This window comes from Pelmatolapia mariae, linkage group LG16_19, assembly GCF_036321145.2.
Source record: "Pelmatolapia mariae isolate MD_Pm_ZW linkage group LG16_19, Pm_UMD_F_2, whole genome shotgun sequence".
Classification (NCBI taxonomy): domain Eukaryota; kingdom Metazoa; phylum Chordata; class Actinopteri; order Cichliformes; family Cichlidae; genus Pelmatolapia; species Pelmatolapia mariae.
In genome coordinates this window covers 20280271-20302142 of record NC_086241.1, presented here as the reverse complement: position 1 = coordinate 20302142, position 21872 = coordinate 20280271, and the positions used below count along the sequence as shown (strand labels likewise).

The 21872-nt window shown below is 40.7% G+C and overlaps 1 protein-coding gene across 6 annotated transcripts in view; it reads right to left on the bottom strand.

The window, feature by feature from the left end:
- Positions 1-21872, bottom strand: part of myo16 (myosin XVI) — a 107631-nt gene that overhangs the window by 40884 nt on the left and 44875 nt on the right. For all 6 annotated transcript variants that reach the window (XR_010096508.1, XR_010096509.1, XM_063498035.1 and 3 more), the window contains exons 8-21: positions 19205-19280; positions 17111-17261; positions 16847-16997; positions 16253-16363; positions 13541-13606; positions 12348-12475; positions 9840-9945; positions 8603-8720; positions 7991-8138; positions 7626-7743; positions 4272-4389; positions 3504-3575; positions 2247-2388; positions 1547-1619 (exon numbers count right to left, since the gene is read on the bottom strand). Coding sequence is in view for 4 of the 6 variants with exons in the window: in XM_063498035.1 (XP_063354105.1) it covers positions 1547-1619; positions 2247-2388; positions 3504-3575; positions 4272-4389; positions 7626-7743; positions 7991-8138; positions 8603-8720; positions 9840-9945; positions 12348-12475; positions 13541-13606; positions 16253-16363; positions 16847-16997; positions 17111-17261; positions 19205-19280 (1578 nt within the window). In the remaining 2 variants the exon portion in view is untranslated. The remainder of the gene's footprint in view (positions 1-1546; positions 1620-2246; positions 2389-3503; positions 3576-4271; positions 4390-7625; positions 7744-7990; positions 8139-8602; positions 8721-9839; positions 9946-12347; positions 12476-13540; positions 13607-16252; positions 16364-16846; positions 16998-17110; positions 17262-19204; positions 19281-21872) is intronic.

Genomic DNA, 21872 nt, shown 5'->3' with positions numbered 1-21872 from the left:
TCGCTTTTTTTTTTTTTTTTTTTTTTTTTACATTTTCTTATCCTGTTATTTTCTTTTCTCTTCTGGCACTTTCCATGACTTAAATAGGAAAGGTGAAATAATCCCTCACCTCCATTTGGACTGGAAAAAAATCCAGATGGGCTAGGCCACTGTTATCTTAGTGACAGACACACACACTCATACAAAGCAAATACAAACAGACACTCTCTTAATAAAAGCTGTGAAAAACTAGTAGCTCCACAGGGAGGAAGTGTGAGCTTTCAGTAGCAGGAATAAGCACTTAGCCTCTTGAGCACTATGAATTACACTCTGAGGCTCCGGATACACACGCACAAACACACACACACACACACACAGACACACAGAAACTTGTCTTGTCTGTCTGATCCCTGCTGATCTTACAACTGAGTAGTCTATTAACAGTGCATGCTTGATGAGGACATGACAGATTTACAGCTCATAGCAGGTGAGCTGTATACAGCCGCATATGTAGCACTTTGCAGACTTCACAATCTATAGAACCAAAGATGACAGACATGCTGAGCAGCCTGTGTATGCAAATGTATGTATATATACAAACATGTATTCCAAAGCTTCCTTGCCACAGCAGGTAGCTCCACGTGTTTCATTTGGCTGAATTTTAAACCAGATATGTTTCCTGACACAGTCTCAAAGGGCATTTCTGAAGCAACCTTATGTTAACTACTATACTATAGGAACCACAATACATCAGATACATAGAAACATTAAAAATAAATAATATAGTGATGTCTCAAACATGAGATGCAGGACTTTAAAAACCCTGTTTTTAAAAAAGGAGTAGTTTATGTGCCAGTTTCAGGTACACCACTGTTACACACTAAGCAAATCTGCTTGTCTTCATAGATAGACTTCTTAATATTAAATATAAACTTTACTCATGAACCAAAACTAAAAGTCATGCACTTACGTAAATATAGAATTATTTACTAATGTTTCTGGTAGTGAGCAATAATTACACCGCCTGTTACTAATGTTGCCATATCTGAGTGCAAAAATAAAAATAAATAAATAAATGGGATCAACTATTCTGGACTAAGATTAACTTGATTCAATAGCCTGTACTGGCAAGTAATGTAATGCCAAATATTTAAAGTTGTATTTTATTAAAAACAGATTTTGTATTCCTCACACACACACACCCACATGGTGGTTTGAGGCTGCCTATTACACTAACATGTTGCACAGAGACAGACACTGTGTCAGCCGTCAGTTCATTGGAGGACAGATGAAAATCACGCCACAGTCAGCCACAGACCTCACCACATTCATTACAATTACAGACAAAAATGTCCGGGCTAAAACAGATAAGAACTCCAAATATTTTAAAAATTTGATTAGGATCACATACAGTACCATTCAGAGATATTTCAATAGCAGAGAACGGCCACAGGGGATGCATTTGGCTCGATTAGGCCGAATAATCACACAGCGTAAAGGGACGAGGAACATAATAGCAATGTTTTGGTTTTTTGGCTGAATTTTAAAACAGAAAGCACTGTCCCACCTGCTCAAATCCATTCTTCTGAAATTCTTCAAACCCAAATATGTCCAAGATCCCAATCTCCCAAGCAGGATCACTGGAACAAAGAAATGAATGTTACTTATTAAATAGCCACTTTTATTTTTCCCGAGTCAACATGAGAAAAGTGTTGCTTATGTCACTAACGAGACATTTCATTCTATTGTGTGTGTGCGCGTGCGTGTGTGCGCGTGTTTATACATGTGTGTGCAATAAAATCTGAAAGGGGTGTGCCACGAGTGTGTGGCTGACAAATTTATTACATTCTGTGGCTGGTGTGTAAACAAGGCAGCTCACAAACACATTCCAGAAGATCTAGCGCAGGTTATCAGAGTGTGATAAGACTTCACAACATCAACAACACCAAGGATCCTATGTCCTTCACCTGGGTGTGTGTGAACGTAAGTTGCTTTTTGTGTGTATTTGAGGCCTCCATAAAAATAAAAAAAAAGCCTTGGGTGTGTCCTCCATCTCTACCCTGTTGTTCATTACACAGATTTTAGTCTACAAGTTTATTTAAATGTTTATCTCTGCTCTAAACTAAGGATTACTTTACAGTATTAGTGTTAGTCACTCCAGTTTACACAAATGAGTGATTGCTTTTGGAAATCTGTCATTTCAAAGTTTTTTTATTGTGGTGTGTTGCGGAAACACATCTAGACACAGACACCACACACCACTATACCTGATGGTGTCATCTTGTCCCTGAAGGTAGTCGTTGATATTGTTGACCAGATAACTGAAGAGGCGCCCGTAGATGGCTTTGGCAAGCTGGTCCCTGTACTGCTCTGACATCTCTACTGTGTGGCGCCGAGTGATCACATCACCTGCACAAAGGCACAAAATACAGTTTCTGGTATTCGACAGATGGGGTTTTTACACTTTTCTTTCTTTAAAAGGTTAAATCTCCTTAGGGCTATGAATACTACTAGTGGTGCAACGGATCACGGTTGATTCGTAATCCGAACCGATCCCACTCCACGGTTCGGCACGCATGTGATCCGAAGATTCGAAAAAGAAGAAAAAAAAGTATGTGTATGGTGGCGTGGTGGGTCTGTCAAGCGATAGTTATGGCCAGCGCTAGCGGTCCAAGTGGAGGAGCAGAGGAGTTTGCGGTATTTAAGCAGCCCTTTGCTGCCCAATCCGACCGGGCTAAAGCTATTACAAAAGCTATTGGGGTGTTTAGCTGCAGACGGAAGGCCGTATTCCGTTGTGCAAAACAAGGGGTTTAAACTATGATGAACGTGCTTGAGCCACGCTATGATATCCCGTTGCGCGTCCACTTTAGTGGCAAGATCGTTCCAAGCATGTATGAGCAGGAAAAGATTTGAGTTATGGCTGAACTGTCCCAGGCATCTTCTGTTGCCCTAACTACTACAAATAGGTGGACCTCCAGGGCAACGGAAAGCTACGTGACCGTGACTGCTCATTATATCACAGCAGAGTGCGATATAATGAGCGGTATGTATTATTGTAGGGTCTACCTTACAATATAAAGCGCCTTGAGGCGCCTTGAGGAAAACCGTGATCGGATCCGAACCGTGAGAGTTTTGATCCGTTGCACCACTAAATACTACCTATCTCTCTATGTCCTCTCTCTTGAGGGCTCCAAAGACAGTCCCAGGATAGAAGAGATATACAGATTTTTGAAATATTAACAGAAAACCCTTCAAATTTGACGCCTACATAAGGGATATTCTGTAAGGGGTATTTCCCAAGCATGGTCTGGGTCCATTTATCCCTTTGGGGGAAGGACCATTGTAAAGCCATAGTAAAGTTATTCTGGGTGATTATTTGATTGTGCGCTGAAGCATTTCCATCCTGATGAATGTGGTCTCTTCAAGGATGACAATGCCCCTTATCCATATGGTACCACGGCTCACTGAAAGGTTGGATGAAAATAATGCGAATCATGAACAAGAAAAGGCTGATAAAGCAATACCTTTGAAATACTGAACATCAGAGGTGAGGGCGGTGCTTAAGTCACTGGAGGATACCTGCAATAATCCAGCAACTGTTGCAAGGAAGAAAAAGAGAGAGGGAGCAAGGAAGAGGCAGAGTAAATGACAGTGACACAGTGACAGGTTAAAAAAGCATCAAAATAACGCCATTAAACGTTAACCGAGCATCAGAAAGACAGGGATGATAACATCCCAGAGCCCACTGCTCTGATGATGATATCACGCTGACAGCATAACAGCCTGAACTCTGCTAAAGCTCATTCCCGTTTAACTGATCGATGAAGCTGGCAGCAATTAGTCATCATTGGATTTCTGAGCAGAACCCATCAACAAGCAGCAAAAACAGGTGACAGCAACCCTTCGCTGACATCACTAGCCGTAACAATACATCTCCAAGGTAACAATGTCTCCTTCCCGATCAGGTGCTGATGTGATTTGTTTACATCAAACATGTGCTAGCTGCATAATGAGCGAATTAGACTGAGAGACAGGGAAAAAAAGCTGTCCCTGATGACGGAGAAATCTGTACATGTACATTTTGTTTTCAGTGTGGATACCAAACAGGAAACTGCCTGGCCTTCAGCTATTGCTGGCAAGCTGCCAAGAAGACTACTCTAAGGGAGGATGAGGGAGGCGCTTTGACAGCAAGGTAAATAGAATGAGTTAGTGAGATCCACCCCTCCTCCATTGCCTAGTTCCACCTCCTCTAAGGGTGGAAATGTGGCCCTGGTGGTGGCATAAGCACTGACCTCTCTCCAGCAGCTGCAGGTCAGAAGGGAAGGCTGTGTCAGCATCTGTCAGTGCTGTGAAACGCAGGTCCCCGATATGGAGCACAGCAGAGAGCAGCGTAAATACTGAGTCAACCTCCTAGCAGAGACAGAGAGAGAGGAGAAAGTTGAGAGAATATGATATTAACTATAATTTTGAACTACTAATTAAAAATGGAACTGTATGAAACGGTTATCAAATCCAACCTTTTTCAGAGGGACATGAGTCTTTATTCGATATTTATCTTGATGTCAACTTCATGATCCTAGTGATCCTTTTAACAAGCCCATGGAGCCAAAGCCTTATTAAGTTCAGTCCTCTTTGCCCCAGACCTCCAATTAATCTCACTTCTATAATTCATTGGCCAGGTTCGCTCATTACCTTGATCCCTGGCGATGAAGATAGTGTGGAATAAACGTGCTAGTTTTTTTTTTTAATGTATGCAAAAATCAACAGCTTCAAAACACTGCCCTTAAATTAAGCACACATCCTGTTATGTCTGTGCTGTGTATCCTCTAGCTTCAGCCCCACTTCAAACAGTTTCATGCTGCACACCACACTCATTTTAAAACACAAACAATCTCTTTTCAGATCAGTATATCATCACCAGTTAAAAAGTAATCTCTATCCTTAACGAAGCGCCTGAAAATGTGTATCACATGACCATTTATACATGTAGGCAGTTGTAGTATGATCAAATATAGAATTTGACTGGATAGCGATCTGGCAACATAAAAAAGAAGGTTAGCAATGTCTGCCATTTTCCCTGAACTAAGCATTTGTAATCAAGGTTGACGTCTGTGTGACAAATGAGCGAACAACACAAACTGTCAATGCACGATTGTTTCCAAAAGTTTCAACGTCTACCTGTCCAGCCTGAGGGCAATACCAACGTATTTTAGATTTAAAGCATCGACCTCTTGCTACAATTATGAGATGAATCTACACTGATAAGGAGTCCTAAATCACTCTCTGACTTTGAAAAATGCTGCTGATTGTCTGGACTGACTGGAGCAGCATGGAGATTTTGGAAATGATGCAGACACCTACATTCACTTCCAGTGTTCAGTCATTTCAGCATGCAAATCAAAGTAGAATACATTGCGTTAATTCACATGCACATTGTACAATAATTCCACCATGAGCTGTCAGTTCAGCGTAGAGATGATAAATGGTAAGTAAAAGATGTTTATTTTACTGATGTATGCTTATGGTTAGGGTTAGGGTTACTGCTGGTCTCACAGCATATGGTTGTCTAACAAATATCGCTCACTTTGTGCTACACGTATGCCGATATGACAATGTATGTTGATGTGACAGAACACGGTATTGAATCACGTCACAAAACTTAAGCCAAGAAGCACTTTAATTCTGTCTGTCTCGCATGAGCGCTCCTTTACCACTGCACAGCTACTACTCATGTGTTCACACGATGGTCCTCCAAGCAAAGAAATATCTGGTTTTACTTTCTGTTCTTCTTCTTTAGAGTCTTATATAAGCAAGCAACGTGTGATTCCTGTTTATGCCAACAGATACTGAGTGTGCATGTATAGTCATGTATATATATGTGTTTACAGGCATGTTAGTACACAGTGAGGTTGTTCCTGAAGCACTTGCCTTAATGGAAACCACTTTCATTTTAAAATGTTTTTATTTTAATTTAATTTAAACATACTAGAACATGTGTGGTTGTGGTTTGGAATGGAATCCTGGAGTTTTGAAATAATTTTGCTTTTTTAAAGTTTATTTTCTTTTAGCAGCAATGATAGAGCTGAGAGTATGGGTAATATTTGGGAGATATAAAAAGACTGGCCTATACGCTGTTTTCATTATCTTTGTCTCTTTTTTGCTAACAAGCAAAATGCAAAATGCAAATAAACAGCACGAATATCAGGAAATTCAACAGTTATGATTCACAGGTCCTCCTAACTCGATTCACCCGCTTCTCTTCTCACCCTCTCTTCCTCTGTGCCCTTGAGTAGAGGACGCTTAATGGAATACCCCATTAAACAATGCACTGAATCTCTGAGAGGGGGATGTCTGAGTTTGAGGATGTGTGCTTGTGTACATGCGAATATGTCTGCGAGTGTACTCTTTCCAGGCAGGATATTGGAGCTGATATCTCTGAGATAAACAAGCATTAGTCTCTGTCTGACACTCTATACATGGAGAGACCCATCCGCTTAGAGAGCAGAAGAAAGAGAGCAGGGGAGAGAAAAGGCGCTGCGGGGAGCATTAATGACAGTTGACCTTTGGTTCTGGACTGGGAGCCATCCCCTGATGAGAGCTTAGACAGAGACCAATGGGGGGTCTATCACTTCCCTCCTACTACCCCACCCCTTCTTCTGTCCCTTGGTCCTTCGCTTATCCAGAGGATAATAATGCCCTCTGATAATACCACTATCTATTGCTCTATCCCTCTGTCCCTTATGCCTTGTCTGTGTATACTGACTGCTACTGGATTAAAAGGTGAGATGATGGTCACTCAGTGCTGATAGATGCTGACTGGAATCTAAGTATAGAACCTGATAATGGGCTGGGAGCACAGCTGGTGGTGGACAGGACGGACTGTACCAGTGAACACTGCACGCACTCTGTAAGCATAAATCAATGTCTCCTCGACTATTCAATTCTATTCAATCCAGGTTTATTTATATAGCGCGAAAACACAACAACAGTCATCTCAAGGTGTTTGATACTGAGAGGCAAAGACCCCACAATAGAAAACCCCAATGACCCTCTATTAACAGGCAGTTTGCAAAGGTGGAAAGGAAAAACTTGATTTTATAAGAAGAAACCTCCGTCAGATACAGGCTCAGGGAGGGGCAGCCATCTGCTATGACAGAATGGGGTATGTTTGGTCACATACATTTCATGCTTTCTATAGACAGATGCTTCATGAAATTTTTCAAGAAATTTAACTGCAAATACACAAATTCTTGGTGCTTGGTGGCCCTCTTTATCCCTCAATTCATTATTTCATGCAATCAAGAGAAGCTACCTGTATCTTTGTCATTATTTAACAGGAATAACAGGATATCTGTTTGAAATATTTCACCTTACAGATGAACCAAAGCCAGATGGTTAATTCTACTCTCAAAGTATGATAAACCGGAAGGTTCAGCCTACAGTTTTAGGTCCGCCTAAAGCCCTTGGAGTTCCATCGCCTGGTTTCAGGCAGCTGCAATCTCAGAAAAAGAAAATCTGATGTAATATCTCATCAGTGACCTGTGTGGCTTGTGACTTCAAGGCCTGTGACACGACAACGTTTATTTCTCCCTGCTGTCAGTAACCTTTGGCTCAACACCGTGCTGTGCAGCTGTGCAAATCAATACCTGCTTGTTGAAGCCGAGGGCTCGCAGGGCTTGTTTGACTGCTGCAAGATGTTCTCTACTCTGCGTAGAGGCTGTAGCTACTGGAGGGTTCTCCCCTGGAAGTCTTCCGCTAATATACCTGCAGTACGGACGGAAAAACACAACCTATAGTGAAGGATACTCATAAAATAAAGCTATTTTTTAATAAGTGACACATATTATCTTTATGGACAGGACACCATATATGCGTGTATTATATCAAGGCTTGTGTGAACTGTAGCTTGTGAGATCTAAACTTTTAGCAGCAACATAACCGACAGTCATTTTTACAACTTATTAAATCATTTAGTAATATAGAACATATAAAGCCCGTGACAACCGCATACCTATGAGCCAAGACGTTGTTGAGGTAAAGTGCACTCTTCTCCTCAGCTGAAAGGCCCTCAGCCATTAAATAGAAGATTTTGAAGCTGTGTTGTTGAGCAGGCAGGTGGACTAGACGGGACTTCTCCAGCATATAGGTGTATACATGGGCTTAAACATTAAAATGTGATCATAATTCAGTAACAGGGGAGTCTAAATCACGTTTTAACAATGGCAGTTGTGAAAAATGTAAATCTGTGGCCACTACTGAAAGACCAGTCGACAGGTATCAAATAAACTGGAGTAAAAGAAAAAAAGGTGATTCACATAAAAAGAAACAGACATATGGGATTTTGCTGCCCTCTGCTGGTGTGCAACTGATCTTGAAGAAAGTGGATTTAATAGTAGATCACAAATCACAAATACAGTGGCTGAGAATGTGAAAACAATGGAAATTTACTCTGTTATTCTGACAATAATTTTAATATTCAAGAATAAATGTGTGGAACAAAAATGGTAAATATTTTATTTTGTGTGAATCGAATCAGAACAGAGACATTCTGATTGAAGTTTTTTGTTTTGATACGTGCAACAGAGTCACATCCAGCGCTATGGTTGCGTGAAATGCAGGTTACCTCTGAGTGGTGTCCTCCTCTTATCACAGTATTGGATCGTCAGCAGCTTGATAAAGCGGCTTGAGTTGCTGTTCCTCTGGGTCTTAGCGTGGCCAAAGGCTTCCAGTACACAGTTGACCTGCATTTCCCATCAATCATATGACATTATGGTCTCTTAGAATTCCTTTATTATCTATATATTTCTATTACTTACTTAAAGCATCTCTCATACATGCCTTGCAAAAATGGAGCCCTGCTTCCACTTTCTACCACTAGATGTCAGTGTACATCCATTATTTGAGCACTCAAAACAGCATGCTACCAGAATTATAAGGGCAAGCTGACCCAGATATTAACTGCATAACGATGACTTCATCCAAACACAGCACTCCCAGGCTACATGCTGTTTTGTTACACATAGTTACATGACTGACAAACTAACTGGAAGACGGAGCGAGTGCAGCGCAGGTGCCTCACGTTTTAAACGCCTTGAACAAATCTGAACCACAGCAACTCGAAGCACAAGAATCTGAATCCTTCACGGGGTGAAGGCTTACACCTTTCAGTACACTTAATTCCTGAACTTGCTTAGAAGCTTTTATGTTTCAGTAAAAAAAAAAAAAAAACTTCAGTACAGATATATTTTATGTCTATCTGTCTTATCTCTTCTTTGGCATTCTTAGCTGTAGCCTCTCCAGATTCACAAGAACATATCCTATTAAGGGCATGTGATCATTAGTGCTCTACAGTCATCTTTTTTAACAATCCCTCTTCAGGCTGTAAGTGTTTATGATGCCATCAAACAGTTTATTAATGCGCAAATGGTTTATCTGACAAATGAAGAGCTAACAAGCAGAGAAGAAAAGACTACAGTACTGTGGTATGCTAATCCATACATTTATTATTTCCCCTGCCACAGCGACAGAGGAACAGTAGGATATATTCACACAGTTATGAGCACTGCTTCACTGTGTGCTATGTTATTTTGAAGGAGTTTTTTTTAATCACAGGGACTGCAGGAAAAAGAAGTAATAAGCACAGTGAGACATAAGCATCAGGAAAACGCACAAACATTAAGTTTGTCAGTGGATTAGTATTGCAGCATTTTGCCATTGCGAATAACAAATGATACATGACTGCTTAGTCACACATGCAGCACATGGTCCTTAGTTATGACAGGCTGCAGGACACCCAACCCGCTGACTGACTGAAGTGTAAAATAAAAGAAAAGCTTGTAGACAGATAAGTCCTAACTTACATGTTTCATTCTGGGCTCCAGCATAAAGCCTTTGGCGCTGGAGCGGGCTGTCAGGTGTCTCACTATGTGCTTGCACGCCTCTGTTTTTCCAGAGCCACTCTCGCCACTATGGAGACAAAGGGAGAGACAAAGGATGCAGATTTAAAGTAATTTATATCTCTGGTGGTACTTAAATTGTTTCACATGCCTTTGCCCTTACTGTTTCAAGTTCTAATGCTGCAGCATTTTATACTGCTTCAGCCTCAACTCTTCAATCTTCAGTACAATGAACATGCATTGCTGTGCTTACAAATCTATCTATCCATCAGTCTACAGAGCCGTGAAAAAGAATTTTCCCCCTTCCTGATTTCTTTGCACATTTGTTGCACTTAAATAATAATCTGAGTAAATGCAGGTTTTAAATTTTGATTTCATTTATTAAGGGGAAAACAAGTTATCCAATTATCCCCTACACATAATTACTGGTTTTACCACCCTTGGCAGAAAAAACTGCAATCAAGCATCTGTAATAACTATAAATGAGTCTTTGACATCCCTGTGGATTAATATTATTACTGTTTTTCAGGGGACAAGCTGATGGCTGGACGTATTCCTTCAGGGCTTTCTAGCAGAGAGCAGACTTTGGGGTTCCATCATTTACAGCACGTCATCCAGTTCATGAAGCAGCAAAGCATCCCCAGATCATCACACTACCACCACCATGTTTGACTGTTTGGATGATGTTCTTTTTATTAAATGCTGTTTGATTTTTACTACTTTCATGTCTTCCGTCCACAGAATATTTTCCAAAAATGTGAAAATATGTGAGACGAGCCTCCCATGAACTCTCCCATGGATGCCATTTTTGCCCAGTCTCTTTCGTATTGTTCATTCATGAACTCTTGACTGAGACAAGTGAGGCCTGCAGTTCTTTAGATGTTGTTCGGAGTTCTTTTGTGACCTCCTGGATGAGTTGTTGATGCACTCTTAGAATAATTTTGTTAGGCCGTCTACTCCTGGGAAGGTTCACTGCTGTTCCAGCTTCTCTCCATTTGTAAATAATGGCTCTCACCGTGTTTCACTGGAGTCCCAAAGCCTTAGAAATAGCTTTGCAACTCTTTCCAGACTGATAGATGTCAATGACTGCTTCTCATCTGTCCTCGAGTTTCTTTAGATTGTGTGATTATGTGTTATTTTTTGATCTTTTAGCCTTCTTCACTTTATCATTTATTTAAGTGATTTCTTGATTCAAAAGGTCTGGCAGTAATCAGGGTCGAGTGACAAGCAATCTATCCATCTCATGTATTTAAATGGGATTTTCTTTCTTTCTTTCTTTTTTTTTTTTTACAACAAATGAAAACAGAAAGAGTAATGGGAGCAACTTAAACTTTGTGATACACTGCTGTGTATGTGCCTTGGAAGAATAAGTGTGACTTATTAGTCATCAAATTTCTACCTATTGACGTCATCCCTTTAGGGACTCCCTCCCATTAAATTCATAATCTGTTCTTTCAGTAACATTGCTCCACTGAGTGCCCCTTTTCGCACCACTAAGGCCACAACTTATCTGGCAGTGAGGTCCTGTTTTTAATTTTCTGTTGAGTGGATATTAAGTCTGACATAAGGTACCTCTACAGTACATGCACTGACACTCTCCGACATGCAGAGAGTTGCGACCCACATAGTAACACCAAGCAGATGGCTCGAGAAGGTCAGAAGCTTGTACTAATGACCGCAGTGTGCTGTATTACAGTTTGTCTATGTGTACGTGTGTCGCTTTATTTCCTACTAACAACCCTGCTGAGTGTTAAGTCCAACGGTCTTTTCGCTTGTCTTTTCATTTACCAGTTTTTATTAGATTTCAAGGGCATTTTGTTAGAACACTTGCCTCGGGGGATCTTGGAGACTGATTGCCAATAAATGTGTATAAGTGTGTCTGTGCTTCGGAGCGCGCGCGTGCATGTGTGTACTTCAAGAAGCGAGAAGAACCACAGTGAAACAGAAAGCTTGAACAAAAGCAAAACAAGAGGAGAAATGATAAAGAAAAAGACTGAGGGGACAAAGGATGCATGTACATGTGAACAGTGCAAAGTTACCACGGGTCCGTGTGTGTGTGCATGTGCATGTGAGTGAGATGGATAGCCTATGGCGAGGGTGCATTAAGTCTCTGCCAGATTGGTTACAACTCAGCGGGAATGCCACTGGAGAGTCAGAACAAGATTTAATTGCAATCAGGGAGCTGCCCGAGTCCAGTCGAGGACAAAGAACAAGATGCCGCATTGCTCCCAGTAAACATACATCGTAGTGTGAACACTGAACAAGCCTACAGCTCAGCTCAGGCTGAGAGCTATTAACCTCTCAGGGAGTGCTAAACAGGTGCGTGGCAGAGGGGTGCATACAACCAGGTGGCCGCCTTAACTTTCACTCACTATTATTCCCGCAGTCATTCAACTTTAGGGACTTTTTATGTTACATTATCCTGAAGCAGACCATTCAGTGACTGTACAAATGAATGAGCAGCAGGTGTACCTCAAGATGAAACACTGCGGGCGTTTCTCCTGCTGCATCATATGATAAGCTCTCTCTGCTGAGGAGAAGATGTGAGGTGGCAGAGAAGAGCAAAGGCGACCCGTGGAGCTCAGGTACAACTGACTGACCTGAGGAAGAGAAGATGTTACATAAAACGGACACAAACATGGCCTAGCTAAGAGATAAGGATTCAGTTTCACCAAAACAGAGAAACCATACTGGGTATCACCTTCTGTGTGTGACTGTAATTGTGTATCAACTTCACAAAGAAGCTGTCTTTTACCATCCTGTTTAAGTCATTAGAATCTGCATTTTTACACTACATCAGAGAGTAATAATAATATTTATCAAAACCAAAATATGAAAAAAAATCCAAGAGGGATAAATAAGCTTCTAGCTGTAACTATAGGTTTCTGAGAGTATCTGTCCTATTAAACTGCGAGCCGACTGTAATGTCACAATGTGTGCCCTGTGCCAGTGTTAGTGGCTGTGGCAAAGGGGGATGGTTTTTGGACCACCAGACCAGAGGAGGTGACAGACGGCCAGCAGATCACACATGTTGTGACATATGTCCTTCTTACACTAGCTCCTCCCTGCCCCCTCACATCCTCTCAGCTGGGTATAGATGCCTGGAGTGAATCCAGACAGAGGCAGGAACAGGACAGCCAGAGAGGGGCTTTGCTTCATTCTGTCAGGGTAGCAGAAGATCCATGAAACCCCTCCTGGGATCCACATGGGCAAGCCTCTACCTGGCAGAAAGTCAGCTATTTCAAAATGAGCTATGTGCTATTTAAAATAAACCAAAACCCTCTTTATTATGATTGGGCTCACATGTTAATAAAGAACTAAAGACCCTTTACTGACAGGCTTCTCTACTGGTTTATCGTAAATATGCTCTTTTTTTAAGGTGAGAGGTAGCGTGTATGTGTGTGTCTGTCTGAGTGCTTCTCTCTTCCGTGGCTGATGCAGAGTCAGCCTTACGCAGGGTAACTCTGACAGGAAGACTGCATTATTTATCAACTACAAGGTCCATTTCATCTGCTTATTCCCTGCTTATTGTACCGCATACATGCCCCGTTTATCATAAACTTCCATAAGCATAGTATGTAGTTTGTCAAATATAAAGCCATAAATTTCAAGCATGAGGCCAAATATGTGCACATACCTGTAAGGTCACTCAAATGCATTCTTACCAAAGTGGAATAGATGGGCAGCTCCTTGTTTGGATTGACCAGCAGAAGGATGTGGCCAATGTAAGTCTAGAAAAGAGCAGAAAATACACCTAAGTCATCTTCACTAAAGCAACAAGTTCATTCAGTGTTATAAAATATATCTTTGATGGATCATTTTGACACAAATAGGCTGACTCCGCTTAAAATTACTCTCAACCTGCCTAAAGCCAACACTGACCTAGAAATAAAAGTGCTGTCCCACTCTGTCCTTACCAGCTACATTAACTGTGCGGGCATTTTCCATTGCTATAAGGTAATGTTAATGTCGTGGAAGAGAAAAGTCAAGCAGGGACCTCCAGCAATAACCCCCGTAATGACCTTTCTCTAATAAAGACAACAAATCCGTCCTCTCACAGGCAAACCCTGAAGCTATCTAGATAAAAAAACACCAGCTCCAAATTTCTGACCCCTTCCACTAAACTGCTAACCCTCTGTTCCTGACAAAGAGTCCTGGAGGCTGTTTGAAAGCTAAGACTCTGTTGTTCCCTGATAGAGTACGGGCTAACATTGTGTAACATGCTGCTCTGACCTAAGACCGTGGTTTCAGTTTAATGACTTGAACACATTCCCAATTCTTGAAGACACAGAGCAAGATTTACAATATGTTCTTCACGTGTTTTTTTCATTAAGTGTTTAAAACTTTCTATAGTTTTTTTTTTTTTTTTACCAGCTAACTCTGTTGTTTAATCTCATGACATGCTTGTCAATAATCAGAGTCTTCTGTTCTGTATGTCTTCAGTTCCTTGCCACTCTCATCGGGGGTTTAGCAGTGGAATGGCAGAAGGCAGTGACAACTCATCAAAGCCCCGTCTCTGACCACCCTGCTAGGCACATATGGAGCCCTCGGTGGCTTTGTTCTTGCCTTCATCATATCTCGGCTGGTTTCACCTTCTTTCTAAAAACTCAAACTACTTCGCACAAAATATCTAGTGCATACGGACGAAATATAATGAACGGGAATAAAACGTCTCTTATTTTTCTCATCGACGTCTTGTTGCAAACTTTATGTTTAAAGCCAGTCAAGCTAGCGTTTGCTTCCTTGAGCGGTTTAAGAATATCTTAGCTGCATATAAAAAGAAACACAATGAATGACTGTTTCTTGTGCAACTCTACAATATTAACATAGGTATGCTATTATTGTGATAGTTGCACATTTCAGTGTCTTCATTTAAATCTAGGGCACCTCCTGTACCCAATATTCTGAATTCCAATCGTTTCTCTTTTCTTCATCCACCGCTTGCACTTCCTTTCACTGTCATCTCCTCATCCTCGTCTCCCGCTGTGACTAACCCTAATGTCTGTGGCCCATCTGGGTTTCGATAATAACAGACTATCACTGCCTCTTCACAGAGAAGAGAGCGCACTGATAGCTCCACATTGATCTGGTTCCAGTCTTTATAGAGCTCCATCCCTGTGGAGCTGGAGTGGAGTTTTAAAGGAAAGGGCTATAAAACAGAGATACAAAATGGACCAATTGTTGGAGATGAAGGCATTTTACTTCTAATTTTTTTCTCCCAATCGATCTAAATGGTATCGATTTCGCAGTTGTCATGTGTCTCAGTATGTGTGTTGGAATGGGATACGACCCTTACACCCAGAAAGAGCTAGAACAGAAAAGGGAAATGATTCAGCTTAAAAATTATAGTCTCATGTACAGATTACTGAAACACCTGATTGTGTCGAATGTTATTGTGTAGTACTGCGCAAAAGTCTTAAGCAACCCCTCATTTCTTTATATTTTGCTTCGAAGGAGCCAGATATTCTTACAATGTCTTCAAGTGATCTTGAACAATAGTTCTCTGAAGGTTTTTCAGAGTTTTTCTTTTGACATTAGCCAGCTTTTTCCACTTGTTTTCATTCCATTTTCAGATTAATATCTGTCAGTCCTAAAAAACAATCTACAACCGATGCAAAGTGTCTGAAAGTCTGAACCTATTTCCCATTTTCAATGCGAAATATAAAGAAATGAGAGGTGGCTCAAGAACCGTGTTTATTATTTAAAGATAAAATCCAGCAATGTTTTAGATCATTTAAACTCTACTGATCATTCCCCACTTTTAAGCATTTAAAACAGAAGTAAAAGTGCATTTGTAGGTCCGAGTTTACAAACTGTGAATTCAAATGAATTTACCAGTCCTGTATACTGGTGTCACAGCATTAAGATGGTATAGTTGGTTGTCCTTTGTTTGATGCAGTGAGCACAGTAAATCAAAGCCGTTCACTTCAACGTTTTAGCAGTTTTTGACTGTTAGACATTGACTGTAGACAACGGAGGTCTACAGAAAATATCGTCATGCTTTGACTATACAGCAATACCATTACCATTAGTGCTCTCTGAATTTGCAAAAATTAATACAGAATATAAAAAACATAATATAATCTACATTATAGTGTTCAGAATCTGTGATGCGCTGTGCATGGTGTTTATATGTGTATACTGTACATGCATATATGCTTAAGGGAAGGTGACTGTAGAGCCCATGGGTATAAAGAATGAGTGATGTGATCCAAACACCTAGAAAATTACCAGGGTATAAAACACACTCCATAACAAATAAACAACTAGATGTCATTGTTATGCCCATGAGAGCATCTGTGTGCTCTGGGCTCTAATGAATGTTTAATGTTGAGTGGAATTCATTCTTAAGTAGCACAAGGGCAGCCGAGTCTTACGTAGATTTGGTCGTTGCCAAAACGTTTCTGCATCTCGTAGAGAAGGCTGCTGTCAGTCAGCTCACTGAGGGACGCCAGATCGTCATTGGGTGCCGGAGGCATCAGTTTCACCTGAAGAAAATACACTTAGTTTAATGCAAACTCTCACAGTGGTCTCAGAAAGGATGAAAGGGCTGAAAAGATAACTTGAGGATTTACGATGGCCTTGGGTCTCAAGTGCTTAATTTTGGAGCTATCTATTCTTAAAATGGTCTGAATAGACAACAGAGAGGATGGATAATGTTTGAAATGTATTTATTTCTGACTGTTTTATTTGAAATTTGAAAAGAAAAGCATAATTTGACACATGCAACGTCATGATGTCAAATTTCAGAGTTTTGTAAACAACATGCAAGTAATCCCTGTGTTTCATATAACTATGTACAAGTCTGTATGCTTTATTTGTTTATATTTTTCTTCTCCTTGAGGACAAATAAACTGTCTTTATGGAACTTTCTTTCTTCTGTCTTGCGTAAACCCCTCTGGACTTTTTGGGATTTTCTGTGTACTTACTGTCTTACTCTGATTTTTGCAGCATGTAAGATTACAAGGTACCTGCTCCAGTTTGCTGGCTCCAGAGCCAAAGGGGCTATCTAGGCCATTATCCTGAGAGGGTTGTCGCCTCAGTGCTCCAGCTGCCTCTCTGAACATGGCACATTTCTCCAGCAGACTGTCCCGCTTAGCGATTGAGATACCCAGGGGGTTCCTGTATAGGGTGGCATAGAAGATGGTTAGGCAATAAGGTGAACTAGAGCAAAAGAGAAAAAAAAGGTTTATAATATGTGACAATTTTTGTGATTTTGAAAAATGTGAACCCACAAGTTCTTGACAGGGGTGTTGAGGTCATGTGAACCACTATCATAGCGCTGGTCAGTGGAGGGCAGAGGAGCAGAGGGGTCCTTCAGCCTCTGCTGCCAGCTCTCTTCTGCATTCAGCAGCATATCTGCTATGGGCTCTGACACTGCAATATCTAATGACATGAAATGAAATATGAGATAAATTATTATGAAATCTGAAATTCACAGAGGCATGTTTAATTTGATAGAGATACAAATTTTAAATGTCAGATTTGTATGCTCTAGTTCTATCATCTAAGGGGCTAAAGACACTGAGAGTGTAATGATGTTGTTCAAAAGACTGTAAGGGTCACACCACTCCACAGGTACACCTTTTTGTTCTCTTGCCAAGCTTAAACCTCCTTTAAAATTTGTGCGAATGAGTGTTCACTGGTGGAGAATACACACTGTGGATCAATGCAACCGTGCTTCAGATGAAGGAGTTAAGATCGTTTTTTTGTAATGAGGTCTAAGAGGGCACGAGGGATTGGAATGGCTTGAAGCTGTCTTTTTATTTCTGTGTAGGCACTCATCTCTTGCTCTGACTTTCTTTCGTCATTTGGAGGGGTGTGGGGCTCTGGACTCTGAGTCTCAGTCTCTAAGGGCTTGTCTCACTTCTTTTCTAAGACTGCATGCTAGAAGGGGTATCGACTAAGACCCAAGTGAGGCAGTCAGAGTAGTGATTACACCGTGGGAGTAAGTGGTAAGAGGCAGAAATGACATTTTATCCCACAATTTAGCGGTTAGGAGGTAAATCCAAAGTCCACATACAAAAAACATATCATCACTACGACACGACGAACTATTAAGATTTCTAAACACGCTCACAGGATAGTATCCCAGTGGTTCTTTGCTCTTCAACAGCATTAGTAACATTGATCTGGATCATTAGCCAGTAATGGCTTCAACTCTAAAATTACAGGTTTTTTAATGTAAGGCCTCAATCTCACAGGCCCAAAGGCCGGTTAGCGATCTCCTGACAAAAATTCTTATTCCCAAACCAGTTGGCAAGTGGTTGCTAGTAGTTGCTGACTCTCACTGGGTGAAATCAGAAATATGGGTCCTGCATCCAACACCTCATTGTGATTGCTTGGTAACATGCTTGCATGGAAACATTCACTATTTACTCTTCGAAATAGTGGGAGGGAAATCAGAAATGGAGAAAATCCATCTTCAAAATAAAAATTGAACCTCACAGCTATAACCAACACATTTAGAAAAGTACAACTTTTACTTTGAAGGTGAATGTTGTCCGTTTCCAGTTTGCACCCCACTTTTCACACGGAAAGCCAACATCTTCCATGCGCACTACTGGCGACTGAGTCAAACCACTGTTCGATGGTTGCCAACAGGCCTGTTTGACTGAGGCCTAAGCGCTGACAGCGAACTGTTTATTCAGAAGGGTGAGATTTGGATTCCAGGACACAACTTTAAGAGCAAATGTCAAAACATTCCTTCATAGGAACGATCAGATGTAACATGACAACAAAATTCATCAGATTTTGGTGAGCTAGACGACCATAGCAAATGAGTCGCATCGTTTTCAAGCTCATCATCAAACCACTGCATGACGCCTCTTCCCCTGTGGATGGAGAATTGTCACCCAGGAAATGTTCACTTCTATAGTAGTGAACCAAATGTGCTCAACGGTTAACTGTCTCTGTTGATTCTAATATTACTGCAGCATGCTAACACCCAATTATTCTGCTGAAAAGACAAAAAACAAACAAAAAAAAAACATGCTTTTGGTAATAATATGCTACCTTTATGCCCATTAGCAAATGATTTCCACCGGTGGTATATAATTACTGCTACCAACCAAATTTAATCAGGACAAAAATGTGTTTGTGTTTAGCACAGGGTGTTATTGGTTTCTTTTTGTGCATACCTCTTTGTTTTATATCATCACAGTGACTGTTAATGCTTTTGAATGGGCTGAGTTGAATAAGACAAAATTTATGCCCCTACTTCTTTTCGCATCATTACCTCCCACTCTCTCAAATGTGTTTGCCCATTCCCGCTGCCACGTCTGTGTGTGTTTCTAGGCACACGTGTATATTTGTGTGAAATACGTTACCGTAGGGCTTGTCTTGGTTGCAGTTCAGCAGAGTCGGGTTCGCGCCATGCCTTAGGAGCTGGCTAACAAAGCTTGTCTGTAAGAGATGGGACAAACACAACCATTTTTCATTAAAACCTAGAAAAACATGTCATTGCAGATCTGTACATCCTCCTGTACAAGGTCACGGGAGATGAGGCGGTTATACCTACATTTATAGTTACCGTGAAGAGAAGAGTGGGTATGCAAATGTAGTACGGTTTACCGAGACACAGACTTAGAATTTCAAGCACCTCGCAGATGTTACACACGGCATATGTCACACATCACAAGTCTACACAAGTGTTGCCTCTGACTGAAGAGATCCTTTAATAGTGAGCCCATCTCCCATTACATGTCACAGTGAGAGAACCCCATAGCTGTCTACTATCATTTCTGCACAGAGCGACTGTCTCTTTCACCACCCCTCTTTGCTCACAAAGTGTGATGCACAGCTTGAATAAATGAATACTGCCCATGAATAAAGTATTTTGGATTAGTATACAGCAGGTATTTTTAGTGGGACTCAAATTACTGGAAAGAAGGATTAAAATTTTCACTGCAACGTGGGAGAGATGCAATGAGTTTAAGGACAGCTCCATTTAACTCTAACATAACAAGCGCTGTTAAAAGAGAGCACTTTACATTTTTATGCAGCAATAACTGTAATAATGTTCTAACTAAAGGTTACCATCCAGCAAAACTACCAATAAACAGAAAGTGTCCTTTAATGAGAACAAAATATTTAAATGTTCCAATTCCAAAAAAACTTGGGATGCTGTGTAAAATACAAATAAAAACAGAATGATTTATAAGACTCATAAACCCACAGATAGATAATAGAGCCTTAGAATAATATCAAATGTTTAAAGTGAGAAAATGTAAAGCCGGATGGTCTCTCTCCTTTTTAATATGTTTTCCAAAACTAATTACAGATTTTTATTCACCTGATCAGGGAACAGTTTGCCCTTTGCCTCCATTTTAAATGAGCTTTGGCCCAGAGAAGACATCAGTGTTTCTGAATCACGCTCACATTTGGTTTCTTCTTCGCAATGATAGGGCTTTAACCTGCATTTGTGGATAGCACTTTGAACAGTGTTCACAGACTGTGTTCCTGAAGCCCTGAGATTTCCATTACAGAATCGTGCCTGTTTTTAATGCTGTGCAGTCTGAGAGGCTGAAGATCACGGGCATCCAATACTGATTTACAGCCTTGTTCCTTGCACCCAGAGCTTTCTCCAAATCCTCTAAATCCTCTGATGATATTATGTACTGTAGATTATGAGATATTCATGAGACAATTATGAGTCTCTACAATTTTACATTGAGGAACATTACTCTGAAATTGTTCCACAATTTGAAGACACATTTTTTATTGATCTGTGAATGTCTTCCAATTTTGCTCTTCTGTACATTTTGCACAGTGTTGAAACTTTTAGACCTCTACTTTGTAAAGAAAAGAAAAGAAATCAATAACAAGGCCCTCCATAGATTTTACACATCAAGGTTAGTTTTGTAAGCTTATAAATGCAGTTGTCTTTTGTTTCCTGCAGAGCCAGAGGAGGTTTCCAAGTCTGGGGATTGTCCTGGGAACAACAATGTGGAAAGAGTCTGACAAATGACACAATCAAATTGCGATTTACCAAAGGTCAGGATATCTTGGTCTCTGGAGTGCTGATGTTTATCATTTTATTCAATACTACTGCCCAACTTCATGGATCTCCAATACCAAATGTACCAACATACTTTTCTGTAAGTCACAGTTCACATTTCAGATTCTTTGAAGTACTGCATAGCAACAAGACATCATTAAAGCACATGGGGGAGTGACTCAGCACATTCTGTAGACTTGCTCTGACCCATGTCAACAGCTGTTCAGCAATCAGTTTACAGCGTCTCTACTGTACACAAACGCCGTCCGCGACACTCACACTCTATAAATACTGACAGCTCGTCAGCAGCACCACGAGATCTGAACTCCTGAGTGGGTCAAAGATTAAAGGAGCACTACGAAATGGCTATCAGTACACGGCGGTTCAGCAGGGACAAGGCAAACTCAGTGGTGATGTAGATTCCCACAGACAGAGTAGTTTTGGGGAAAAGCCCAAATGTCCCTTTAATATTTGTCACACATTGCAAAACCTGACATTAACATTAAAGTCCTTCAGAAAAATGAACCTGTTATATAAAATCATGCTGCTGCTATATTTCCACAGCCTTCACGTGTAACTTCATTATAAAACTGAATAAATTAATCCAAATCCCTGCAGCGCTGCATTTTAATACCCTGTCACTTAGTTGCAAAATCCAACACAAAAGTATTTAAAAATTTCTCCCTCGAGAGAACACAAGTTGAAAAGCCCTGAGTCAAATCAGGGAAGCCAAGAGCCAGGGTCTAACTTATCACAAGACCGAGAGAGGTAAGCTTAATTAGCTACAGTAATAAGGTCATACATCTTCTTAAAGGGTCAGTCTAGTGTGAATACCACACTCCACATGGGGTTTTTAGGTCTAATGCACCGGTCGGTGTTACAGTTTCCAGCGAGTTTTTACAAAGAAATCGTCTGCTTTGGACTCGTGTCAGAAGAACTTCTTACTAGTAGAACTAACGATTTACTTAGCTGGATACTTGCACACATTTGCAGCCATA